At 40.4% G+C, this 13,559-nt stretch overlaps 1 protein-coding gene across 1 annotated transcript in view; it reads right to left on the bottom strand.

Moving 5' to 3' along the window:
• LOC101853278 (dynein heavy chain 7, axonemal) overlaps positions 1–13,559 on the bottom strand; it is a gene marked incomplete in the record, with an annotated part of 106,541 nt that overhangs the window by 59,210 nt on the left and 33,772 nt on the right. The window contains 12 exon segments of the mRNA XM_035973404.1: positions 739–852; positions 2,453–2,686; positions 3,527–3,738; positions 4,493–4,621; positions 5,169–5,271; positions 6,061–6,229; positions 7,028–7,137; positions 7,846–8,037; positions 8,672–8,833; positions 9,559–9,757; positions 12,331–12,437; positions 12,797–12,924. Coding sequence (XP_035829297.1) covers positions 739–852; positions 2,453–2,686; positions 3,527–3,738; positions 4,493–4,621; positions 5,169–5,271; positions 6,061–6,229; positions 7,028–7,137; positions 7,846–8,037; positions 8,672–8,833; positions 9,559–9,757; positions 12,331–12,437; positions 12,797–12,924 — 1,859 coding nt within the window.

Here is a 13,559-nt window from a genome sequence, read left to right as displayed (position 1 = left end):
CTGCTTTGTCGTTGTTATTGACTCAGAATGCCCGTCTTTTCGGCCACTGATTGACTTTAACAAAGTGATAGTTCAAAGTTTGTGTGCTTTCCTCTGCTGCATTATCTTTGCCAGGTGAGGGAGGGAGGGAGGCTATATAGTCCCCAGAAGGGGAAGTAGGTATGACCACCAGAATCATTCTTGTCATGCAGCATGAACACTAGGAGACCTTAAAAATCCTTTCTCATGGGGTGATGAGACCCTTTTTATGGACCTGAGAATCTTAAAATATCCCTCATTCCAGCTAACCTCCTTAACTCCTTATCCTGAGGCAGGCCACTCCCAACCGCTTACAGTCGGAATCGCTGTGCTGGTGATCCGTTGGCAGTTGCTCGGTCATATTTCTTGATGATGACGACGACGTTACGTTGAATTTTTGGAAAATAGGTCTTTCTCATCTGGAGTTCTTTCATTAGATGAAGAACTATCAAATTCGTTAATTTATTTAGACTTTTAGACCAATTTAGTGACGTTTATGTTTCTCACATGTTTAAAAAATAGGGCTGTGGTATAGTGGAAAAATTCCCTCCTGAGATAAAAAGTAGTGGGAAAATTCCCTCTCGAGATAAAGAGTACATGTCCAGACAGGCATTCTAAACTGTATTTCATTGGTGTGACTTCCCTTCCCTTCATCTCTCTCACACAAACACACATAACTGTACTACAGATGTGACCCACACTGTCTATAAGTTCACTGACCTTCTCCTTGAGTGACCCTAAGGCAAGGGAAAGAGTGCGGTACGCACTGGTCTTTCCTCCTAGAGGCTCTCCAACAATCATGAAGCCGTGACGAACAATCATCATCTCATAGATCTGTCAGTTTGGGAATAAAATAGTTTTTAGTTTTAGTAAGGTTTAACAGCACTCGCAACTGCATAATGTCATATGAAAGCCAAGAGGTGAATGTCAACAGAGAAGTCCAAATGGAGAATCAGGCTTACTCTGCTCACCTCTCCAGCCTTAACAGCACAAAGTCTGCTTCGACTATCAAAACACCGCGGAAATAGCAGTTCATAACAATAGAGTGACAAACATACAAAAGAAGTAGAGGAAAAATGACGATAGTAAGGATGAGGAAAGAAAAAGCACCGGTCCCCTATGTTATTCCAGCACAGTATGAGCATGACATGGATAAATCAGCCCATTTACATTTCTACTAAGCATAAGAACATGTTAATATCCCCTCTTTGGGAATGGCATAAAGACAACTACAGTCAGTAGCACTGCCCTGGAGAGGGGGGGGGGGGGAGAAAATAGTATGAGATGAGTTCAGTGCAAAATAGCATCAGTGCACTTCAAGGAGAGAACAAATATGGCATCCTAGTTCAACAGCAAAGTGTAGGACTTACAATAAAAAGAAGGTTGGAAGGCCAAAAGAGACCAAAATAAAAGCCTTGACAGTTTTTCATGAACAGGGTAACACTACTTTAAATGAGTGATATAATTTTCAGTTTAAAAAATGAAGGCAATACTTAATTATGGTAATGGTTGCAAGTTGAGAAGTATCATAGTCTGACTTATAACAAACGTATCTTGAGAAACGAGAAATGTCATTGGAACAAAGAATAAGGATATGTGAGGCAATGTGGTGAAATCAGGCACTGATCAAAACAATGACATTTGAGAAATCAGCCTTTTTCGGCCAGTTTGGACATACATTTTTTTTTTTGCTCAACACCTTGTATGTCCATTTAAAAACAATTTTAAGTCTGGATTTTATGGTAAAAATTAAAGGCACAAAAAAATCTAAATTCGCAATTTCCAAGGAATTTTAAGTTATTGAAGTCACCAAACTTTGGCGGTTATTTTCTCACTAATTCTACTTCTGAAACCAGGTGCCATCACCTCCTTCAATCGTAAACATCTCGACCTCTATTCAAGATAAATTGATATTTTTTTCATTAAAAGCAAGGCAAATTTATAACCTTTAAGATAAAACCAATAACTCCATATGCCCAAAAATTGATGAGCACCTGATTCCACTGAATCATGACACATATATTAAAACTGATAAATGATGTAGATCATTGTTACAGCATCTACACTCATGTGAACACAGCTCTAGGAGCTTAATGTAAATGTAAATGATGCTTAATCAACAGTCTAACCATTACATCAGCACCTGCTGTTGTACAGTAAGCTGTAAATTTGAATTACATAAAGAAGCTTAACTTCCATACGGAGAGGGGGTCTGAATTTTTCTTGATTTCTTCCTGTTACTGTTTTTTTTTTGTCTGTCCAACGTCTTGTCAGGGTCAAAATGCTAAACTTGTGATTTGCAGAGCTTTGAATTTCTACAATCTCCCCTCTCCTCTCCTGCCCCCAAACCAACAATCCTACCCAAACCAGGAAACCATATGAAAGAACTAGATCATAACATACCTCCCACCAAGCTCACACTTCTCCATCTCACCTGCTGAATCTTTTCGAGGAAGAAATCGGTGCACTGCAAATTTTCCTTCTCGCACATTTCTTTGATGGCATTGTTCAGATCCACGTAGTCGGGTTCTGGCAGAGTGACCCCAGGGAAAAGGTCAGAGGTTATACCGTGGAAGAGGGGCAAGTCATGGTTCAGGAACTTGGGCAAGTTCACGTCAATGATGGATCGCAACATCAGAATGTTTTCATCCTCCTCAGGGTATTTTAGCTGTTGGAAACAAGGAGGGAAAACTAGATGAGTGAAGTAACAAGGGATATAGGGAGAATTAGAAAATTACAAGGATGTGATTCAAAGAGAATTTAAAAAATCCAGATGGTGGAATGAAGACAAGGGGTCAGAAGGAGGTTATGAAAATATAATGACAAGTTTGAAGTCGTTCACAACATATAGGGGAAACACAAAAGTCTCCATGAAATTTCTCCCCCATCCCTCCGTCTCTCTATCTCTCTCTCCTTTCTTTCCCTCTCTCTCCCTCTTTTTTTCTCTATATCTCTCTCTCTCTTCCTTTTTTTTTCTCTCTCATGAAAACCATTAGGAATAGAAAAATGCAGTTTCAGGGCCCTTGAATTGACATTGACATAAAGGCCTTGATCATCTTGCTCTCACTGAAAAAATAGAGGGCAAGGGTAGACCTACAGCAAATTACTTAGTAAACCTGAACCAATGGATAATGAGGAAAGACTAGGATAATATAGGTTATTTTTTTCTGAGAGCATCAAAAGATTATAATATAAAAAGTTGACGAAAGAAGTGAAACTACCCAAATCCATTACAACATAATGTAGATAATTTTTGCAGCACCTACTCCCCACTGCATACAGGTCTAGGCACTTAACATAAATTCAAATACTAAAGCAAAAATGAATAATGCTGTGAAAAATTAATCTTTGCTCAATTGCACACATAGAAGAAATCACCCCCCCCCCCCCACCACACACACTCACACACACACACACACACACACACACACCTTCTCTCTCATCTGTTGTCACACACGTATGCACACACACCATTATGAACAAGCACATACAAATACATAGTGCATACTTTCAAGTTAGCAGCGGCTGTGAGCACAGACTTGACCGCCCTCATGCCGTAGTCGTAATGGTGCTGCGAGGAGAGCTGCTCTGAGCACAGCCGGTACACAGCCACAATCTTCACAGAGAGCGGCCGGGCATTGACGAAACCACACGAGTACAGGGAGATCTCAGCGATGAGCGCATAGTCAGGAACCATCATAGCCACGGTACGGAACAGGGGGGATAAGAGTCACAAAATTGGTGATTATAGTCATTTGGTTTTCAAATTCTACTGCACTTGTGAGATTACTAGGTCATATTAGGAAATTTGGAGATAAGAAATATCTTGATGCTAAATTTAAGTTGAACACGAACATAGCACAAGAAGTTTCAGTGACAGATCTACTGCCAGTTTATGATATAATTTGTTTGCGTGCGTATAAGAGCAAACATGCGCTTTTTATGAGTACTTCTGCCGACAATCTCAATCATCTGCCCTATTTTGTGAGAATATTATGCTGACCTCGAATATTGTTTCAAATTTTGAGGTAACAGGCACCACATAACTTGAGGTCATGATTCTCATATTTCAGCCAGTCTGTCAGTAATTACCGAACTTTGAAATGTGACAGTGCAAAGAGCCATCAAATTGTCCTAGCAAAAAACCCCCCCAAAAACAAAACAAAAAAACAACAATTAACAAACATAAAAGCAAGTCCAGTAAGTTTTCATTCGTATTACTTGGCATGTTGAGAACTGCTAAATGATCAAAATCCACATCATTATTATGTCATAACCTCTAATAGCCACACTTTGGGAAATCATCTTTTCATCTGAGACTTCTTAATTTCTCCATAGATGAAGATACTGTTGTCCCATCAAGTCAATGAGGTCAACAAGAATTCTTAAATGCTACCATAAAGGAACCCCGAGTATTAAATACCAAGGGAACAAAAATTAAAACCTAAAACTCAAAACAGGTCAAGTTTCTTTACTTTGAGGTTGTCTGGCAGTTCAGAACGTCCAGCATAGCCAGGGTTCATGGTGATGAAGACAGAGCAGGTCGGGTCCAGCTTCAGCTCGGTTCCCTCAAACATCAGTGTGTCCGAATGAGACAGAATGCCTGGAGAAGGTTTGGGAAGATGTATATCAAATTTGTATATAAATATATATTTATATACACATGTATAAACATACTCAAACTATACATTACACATTTCCTTATGAAACGTTCCCAACAGAAAGCCAGTCTCATAAAATGCTTGGGGTACGAAAACACATTTTACAGGATAGTCTAATTATAAGGCTAACGGACTCGTAATCATGAGATTGTGGGTTCGGGGGTTCATGCCTCAGGTCCGATGTTGTGTTCTTGAGGAAGGCACTTTACATACATTTCCTCACTTCACCTAGGTTGGAATGGGTACCCAGCTATAGACAACGAAAGATCTCGTCAGTATGTTAGTGGTTTAGCACCTATAAAATGGCAGCTTGCACTGTTTGCTTCCCAGTAAGTTGAGATTGTTTCAGAATGCTATTAGGTTTGCTAGAGTAATAATACACATTGTGAAGCCCATAGAGCTGCTGCTGAGCGGGCATTGGCGCTATACAAATGCTATCTATTATCTATTATTTGTTACATCAAAACATTCCAAAGCCTGGCCTCTGACCTCTCTGGATGGTGAGAATCTGTTGGGCCACCACGGACAAGACCTCCAGGTCAATGCGGTTGAACTCATCGAAGCAGGACCAGGCACCACATGAGGCCAGACCCTGGGAAAGGGAACGTCATTAGAGAAAGTCAGAACCCAAACATATGTGAATTTGGAGTAAAACAAAACAAAATCATGAATGTAAACTGAAACCAGAAGAAAATATGAACGTAGAGTGAAAGAGAAGAAAATCTGAATGTGAAGTAAAAGCAAAAGAAGTAAAACGAAAGAAAAAGGGAATCCAAAGTAAAAGAAAAAAAAAAGGGAATCTGAAGTAAAACAGAAGAAAACACATCTAGTTTCTTTTCTTTCTCACTTTGCTTTTTTTTTGGACTCATCTTTTTCTCTCTCCATGCTTTTGGAATATGACTTACATCTCATTTAGATCCATCCATATAAATAATACTTTCATCTTCTCTTCATTTTCCTTAAACACTCTCCCTCTCTGTCCTTCATTTTCTCTCCAATGATTATCTTCTCTTTTCCCATAAGGAATCTAGTACTCGTGCTTTTTTCTCACTCGGACAAATCTGTTTGAATAACTCTCTCTCTCTCTCTCTCTCTGTCTCTCTCTCTGTCTCTCTCTCTCTCAATACAATATTTTCTAAACATTTCTTTCTTCCTTTTTCTCTCTCTCTCTCTCTGTCTGTCTCTCTGTTTCCTTCTGTCTCTCTCTCTGTCCCTCAGTCTCAACATCTCAATCCCTCCACCTCCCTGTGTACCTGTTTCCTTAGCTACATGTAATGCACCAACAAATCAATGGCTGAGTGCAAGACCCAGACACATGTCAAGACACAAAACGGCGTTTCTCAGAGTCTTGCATCCAGCCATTAAAAAAAAAAGGCTTTACCTTGAAGAACTTGCCCAGCGCAATGTAGTCAAGGCCGTCAGAGCAGTTAAACACCACACACTGCTTAGCCACAGCCTTTGCCAAATCCTTGGTTGTCTCCGTCTTTCCAGTACCAGCAGGACCTTCAGGGGCACCTCCCAAGTGGAGATGAAGAGCTCCAAACAGAGTCCTGAGATTTACACGATTTCAGCAATGTAAAACAACGGAGCACAAAGAAACAAGAGTCATAACCTAATAATCATCATTACTGTGATGTCATGTACTATTTATGCTGTAAAAGTAAGTCTTGATATATCGAACATTTTTTAAGGGGGGGGGGGGCAGTGCAGAAAATGTGGAAAGAAAGAACCCAAATGCTATGCATCAACTTTTTATTTAGATATTTATTAACTCTGATACCTCTGTCAATGCCAGTCAGATGGCTCAGTCTGTCAACAGGGTGTTGAGTCCACACAGAGTATTATCTATTTAAGCACTCTATCATTCTCCTCTTCCTTCTCCTCATTATTCTTTTCCTCATTGAGATTTGACAGTAATCAGAGCTATAATTTTGCTTTTCCTTTGTGGCTACTGATTGACTCAGAAAATAGCTATCCAATACTCCTTTTTCTGGGCACAAATTTTGCCATACAGTTGAAAGGAATAACAAGCTTGGACAGTGTCATTCTAATATAGTACAAAAAAAGTAAGGGCAAAGTGGGAAGTTGTCATTTGGACAGGTGGTCATAAAAGCAGGTTTGAGTATTTTTGTAAGAGAGTGTTTGTGAGCAGAACATTAGTACCTCAGAATACAAAGGCAGGGGCAGAAAACACAAAACTTGGCTAGAGGCGTCAGAAGCCCTTTAAAAAAGTTACATTTGAACAACAGAAGCCATCCACCTAGCCCAAGATGTAAAATTGCTCCTTCCCTCGACATCTGACAATACAATATAAAGGATAAAGTAAAGAAAAGAAAGTCGATATTTACCTGTAACATCTGTCAGTCAGAGGTGTGATAACCAGACGTCCCGAGTTGCCCAGGTACTCGTAGCCGTAAGGCAACATGGCGTTGATCATACGTGTGATCATCTGGTTGTCCTGTAGGTGAAAGGGGACAGAAGTCAGCAGGTACAAAAGTTTAAACATTAGCACCATACAGCCAGAGTCAAATATATGTGTCCCGATGCAGAGGAATCAGACGATCCTCAATTTTTGGGCTTGAGGACTTTTTGGTATCAACTAAAAGATTGTTTGTTTGTCTATCTTTCAATGAAAAATATACCCATGTATCTCGAATAGAAATCAAGATATTTGTGATTGAAGGAGGTGGGGATTACCTAGTTCCCCAGAACCCCTCTATTCTAAAAATTTCACTAAAACAACAACAACAAAAAACCAACAGGCAGAGTAACATATAAAATACACAAATTACTTTCAATTCTTGATCATCATACCTTTCCACATCCCTCTCTCCCACCCTCCTATCTCACCCTCTCCATTCTCAAAAATACACACAGCCACAAAACCTCAATAGGCAGAGAAACATACAAATTAAACCCAAAGTACTCACACTGGCATAAAGCACTCCCCCCCCCCCCTCCTGTCTCCTTTACCAACCTCATTCCCCTCCCTCCCCCCTTCTTCTCTTCCTTCTTTCCTTCAATCCTCCCCTCCCTTGACCCCCTCCCCCTCTCTTCCCTCCCCATTCACCCTTCTTCCCCCCCCCCCCAGGACACACACACACATACATACACACACACACAAACACATGACACACACAAACACACACACAGAGAAACAACTGACCTCCCAGTAGTAACGCAGCTGACTGAGCCACTTGAAGTCCAGCTCACTGGACACGTTCTCCTCCACCAGCTGAGCCAGCACGTCCCGAGCATGCACGTCCAGCACGATCAACGCCTGCAGCGTGACCCGGTTCTGCTTGGAGAGGTCACCACGCACCAAGGCCACCACCTCGTCGATCTGGGAGTTGTTCAGCTGGGGAGCGGCCACGAGGGTGGTTGTGAGTGATTCTGCCCTCTCATTCATTCAGAAGTAAACTTCCTCAAATCATCATTATGCTAGCAAAATGGCTCAACTCATTTTTGCTACTTTTGAGATACAGGGGGAAAAAAACTATTAAGCTAGACTTTTTATCATTTAATAGTTGTAAAACTTGCCATGCATGTTTCTTTTGTGACTGCCTGCACAATTTTGTTTTGATTTTACCAAATGATAGATTTAGTACCACCAAACAAATAAAAGGCTAGTTGCACTTTGGCACAACTCTGAGTTGTGTCATTTCTCTAGCACAGGGACGACATTCTTCCTTTATTCAGTGTACCTTAGGGGTTACTTGGACAGTTCACTTTTTTAATCGACAATTGTTTCTGCATTTTTACCGAGTTCTTTTTCCAGAGAGCAAGATGGGATCTCCCATTCATAGTAAAACACATGGTAGCTCATAGAAAAAGATAAAATATGAAGATACATACAACAAAAAGGCATTGTTCACATCATACCAATTCAGTCTTTGCCATGGCCTTTTTTTGTCTGAAATGTTTAGAATCTCAGTGGAAAGACAACAGAATTGACCTAAGTCTCAGATAATCCGCACTGGAGACATACTTACTTCCAGGTACTTGGCCAAAGAATCTTGTCCAACACGGATGGACTCATGGATGAAAGACGTCCAGTACTTCTGCGACACACACAGCACTGTTTGACCTGGCCAGTTGCGCACCCACTCTGCCCTAGGGCTCGTATTGTAGGCTTCCAAAGCCTCACCCACCACCTGGAGGACAAAAGGTTGTTTTTAGGTTCAGTAAGAGTTTTACAGCACTTGCAACACAACTAGATTGTATAAGTTGGAAAGATTAGAGGTGTAACCAGAGAGTAACATACAAAGAAAAGAAGGAGGAGGGATAAAGGATGACAGATGTTTGATAGGAAAAAAGGAGCAAACCATACCAGAGCATCTGGAGAATAAAAGGTTGTGATGAAACAAATTTAAGCGATTATGGAGTGATCGTTACCTTGTGGGGTGACCATTATAAAGTGATTGTTACCTTGTGGAGTGACCATTATAAAGTAATCATTACCTTGTGGAGTGACCATTACCTTGTAGAGAAACCATTATAAAGTGATCATTATCTTGTGGAGTGATTATTACCTTGTAGAGTAACAATTATAAAGTGATCATTACCTTGTGGAGTAATCATTATAAAGTGATCATTACCTTGTGGAGTGATCATTACCTTGTGGAGTGTTCATTATAAAGTGATCATTACCTTGTGGAGTAATGATTATATAGTGATCATTACCTTGTGGAGTAATGATTATAAAGAGATCATTACCTTGTGGAGTAATGATTATAAAGAGATCATTACCTTGTGGTGTAATTTTTAAAGCGATCGTTACCTTGTGGAGTAATGATTATAAAGAGATCATTACCATGTGGAGTAATCATTATAAAGTGATCGTTACCTTGTGGATTAATCATTATAAAGTGACCATTACCTTGTGGAGTGACGCCACCATGTCTGCCTCTAGCTCCAGCAGCCACTTCTCCACCTGACCTCTCGCCTTGGAGGTAGAGATGACGTCCTTGAGCAGCACGACCTCACCCTCGCTAGACTTCATGTGGGTGATGTCAAGCACGTCGGTGAACTCCAGGGTGGCGATACCCTCGAAGCACTTCTTGAGATGAGGCTGTACTCTGCGAGAGAAAGAATTTGTTTTTTAGTTAGTTTTAGCAAGAGTTTTACGGCATGTGTAACACAATAAGGTCATGTAAGTGCTGAGGATTAGAGGTGTCACAAGAGAGCAACAAACAAAAAAAGGAGGAGGAGAGATAAGGATGGTAGATTTTGAAAGGAAAGAAGGAGCAAACCACACTAATGCACCTGTCAACCACCTACATATGTGTGTGTGCCTGGTGAAAGGTACCAAATAACGCATTTTGAAGAATCCCATTTTATTTCATTTTCATTTAAAGGATTCATTTCTGAACAATATGCTTTTTGAATTTTTAAGATATCTTCAGTAGTTTTTGAGATATGGGTGATTTTGTAAGGCAGGGTACAGAAACAAAGTTTTGAGCTAAACGGCTTTAAAGTTTCCCCATTTTTTCTGCTTCAAATAGATAGATCTACGCTTCGAGACGACCTGACAACACATTTGTTACTCACAAACCAACTTAATAAAGCAGCTAGGATAAAAGAACAGCTTCAAAATATTTACATTACGTCTTTAAAACAAATTCGCCACCACCTTGAGCAAGAATTTTCAAGAATATAGATCTAGGTTTGCGCAGGGAAGAAATATGCGATACAATTTGCTCTTCCAAAAGATGAAAGGGTGGGGATGCGCAAAGTTTCGCTTTGTTTACACGTTCTAGATACTCATGCGCACTACCTGCCACTAGAGAGCCGAAAGAATGCCCTAAATTTTGGTATGCAATGTGATTGGGTTGACTTTATGAATGGACAAGAGAAACCATCCACAATGTTTACTCGAAAAACCATTTTTCTTACACAGTTTTGGGGATAATGCAATATACCTCGTGTTATAAAACATCTTTAAAAATGTATTTTAAAGTAAAAGAAACTCAAGTCCTTGTAAATATCGATAAAGGAAAGGCTAAAGAATCCATTTTTAATGGGACTTAGTTTTTGTCCAAAATTCTATTTTTGACCTTTGAAGCCTGATATCTCGGTTTGAGCAAACGCGTCTTTTGGTACTTTTCACCAGGCACGCTCACATATATGTTTGAGTTAGGAAAAACAGAAGGAAAAGAAGAATAGGGAGAAAGAAAGGAAATGACAAGCCCATCCCAGTTATTAGTTTCTTTTTTTCTGAACTTCAGCTCTTTCCAATAATTTCTCTTCTTCACGAAACATCTTACAGTGAACGCTTTTCCGTTTAAGAGTTATCTATTTTTTTTAATGAGCTATGTTCCTCTAGAAGCCTGGTATGTGGCAAAACTTTGAATATTTCTTAAAATATGTTCAATATGCCTGAAGTATATTCAAGTCTCCATTACATATATTTCTATTTTACGACAACGAAGACATTGACAGCCATGGTGGTGATTAGAGTTGGGTCGGGCTCGCGAGCGTCCGCGAGTAGCAAACTACTCGCTGGCACTACCCGCAAACGAGCGGACGGGTAACAAGCCGTCTACTTGTGAAGAGAAGTTTGCTACTCGCCACTTGCTACACAACGGACAGAGACAACAGTTCGTTTAGCGAGCGGGCGGACGAGCGGACGGAGAGACTCCATGCATTCGAGCGGGGAGCGACTCCTTCCATTGCATACTATTTTGAAACCCCCCCCCCCCCCCCAAAAAAGTAAAAATTCACCCTCCTGCCCCACATTGTAGCTAGGCGTTCATGGCGGAAATTTCTCTACCCCCCCCCCCCCCCAGGCCTTTGCGATAATTGGAACGTACACAGTGTGAGCCACACACGAGGTGAAAGGTAACACACATAGCACTACGTTACCAGCCTCTCTCACTCTCTGTGGCACCGCTAGTGGTTTGAAACATTAGGCCTAATTAACAAACAATAGATGATGGGCCTAACCTCGCATTTTGTGTGTCGTCTGCTAGAGTTCGTCCGTTTGCGTGCCCGCTCAGTGATTAAAATTGTGGAGCGGACCCAAAAAACAAACTGACTTGAGGCCCGCAGTCTGCTCGCTGAGAGAGTAAAATTGAGGAGCAGACCCAAAAAACGAACTGTCTTGAAGTTCGCAGTCCGCTCGCATTGCCGTCAGTTACCCACTCGCTCAGACCGAGTCTGCGAGTAACGAACCCGTCTGTCCGCTCGCTCCAACTTTAGTGGTGATGATGATGATGATGATGATGATGATGATGATGATGATGATCATGATCAATCTTAAGACCCTCTTCGTTAGGCCCATTTCTCTGCTAGCATACAGCGCTCATTTAGTTTTTCTCCCAGTTGCTCCTGAGGAAGCCCACAAGGCGAAACGTTGAGCTGTGTTTATTAAACAAATTATAAACATTTTATATTGTTACGTCATTTTGTCTGAAATTCAAACAAGACTCTCCCTCCTACTCTGCTTTCCAAACAATGATGATGATGATGATGATGACGATGATGATGATGATGATGATGATGAAGAAGAAGACAATGACGATGATGACGATGACAGTGATAATGCTACAGAGATGATCATAATGAGAAATAAAAGAAAATGAAAAAGAGACGAACAACACTATGAGTCATTAATACAACTAGAAAAATAAATAAAACAAAGCCAGCCCACCTGGTTGGGTCCTTGGTCTCGGACAGAATCTCTAGCAGCTCGTCGTTGGAGAGGAAGAAGAAGCGAGGGAAGTACAGACGCTTCTTCTCCAGGTACTCGTTCAGACCCTAGAGAGGGCATGGTCGGATACAACACAAATGTTTAAGTTAGAAACAACAACAATAAATGTTTGGGTCAGAAACAACAACAACAAATGTTTAAGTTAGAAACAACAACAACAAATGTTTAAGTTAGAAACAACAACAACAAATGTTTAAGTTAGAAACAACAACAACAAATGTTTGGGTCAGAAACAACAACAACAAATGTTTGGGTCAGTAACAACAGTAACATGTTTAGGTCAGTAACAATAACAAACGCTTAGGTCAGAAACAACAAAACAATGTTTTGGTGTTGTTTTGTACTTTCAATTCTCTCTCCCTCTCTCTCTGTTCCTCTTTATCTGTTTTTTCACGAACAGCCTTACCTTCTGGATAAGCTCCAACAACTCGTTCGACTTCTTGAGCCTCTCCAGCATCTTGTCAATGTCCACCACGGCCAGGACGTGCTTGTCAATGTTGGCAGACTTCATGATGTCTCGCCAGTTCTTGTCCACTGCACCACCACACACACACACACACATAAAGAGGAAAAATCAGAAACACGCATTTCTTCCTCTTTTCAAAATTATTCTTTCAAATTAAACAAAAAAAGCCTTCTGCCGAGCTTTCCTCAAGTGCTATTCATTGTACATTTCTTCAATGAAGTCAAGAAGCACTTGCTCAATGAATGACATTCTTTTATTTTTATTTGATTGAATTTTTATTTTTTGTAAGAGTTTTACAACACTTGCAGCATAATAAGGTCATAAAAGTGCTGAAGATGAGGTGTTACAAGGGAGTAACAAAAACAAAAAAAGGAAGGAGGAGAGATAAGGAAGATAGGTGTTTGAAGGGAAAGAAGGAGCAAACCACACCAGAGCACCCTCCAACCACCGACATATGTTACGGAATATTGAATAGATTTCAATCTGATAAACTATTTTAAAGCTATTTTTATCTGTGTTAATATCAGAACACTGTATAGACAGCTTTGACACTTCCAGTCAGCCATATGAAACTGTCAGTTATTTCACTGTGACTTCATCATTACATTAAGAGGCTGTGCAGTGCTCTCAAATCAACCAGTATTTTGATACTTAAATCAACAGTAAATTGGATATGCACTATAGAAAAAGAAAAAAGCCCCCC

Source organism: Aplysia californica, unplaced genomic scaffold (assembly GCF_000002075.1).
Source record: "Aplysia californica isolate F4 #8 unplaced genomic scaffold, AplCal3.0 scaffold01203, whole genome shotgun sequence".
Classification (NCBI taxonomy): Eukaryota; Metazoa; Mollusca; class Gastropoda; order Aplysiida; family Aplysiidae; genus Aplysia; species Aplysia californica.
Note: the sequence above shows the minus strand (reverse complement) of the source record. Positions and strands in the feature narration are given on the sequence as shown.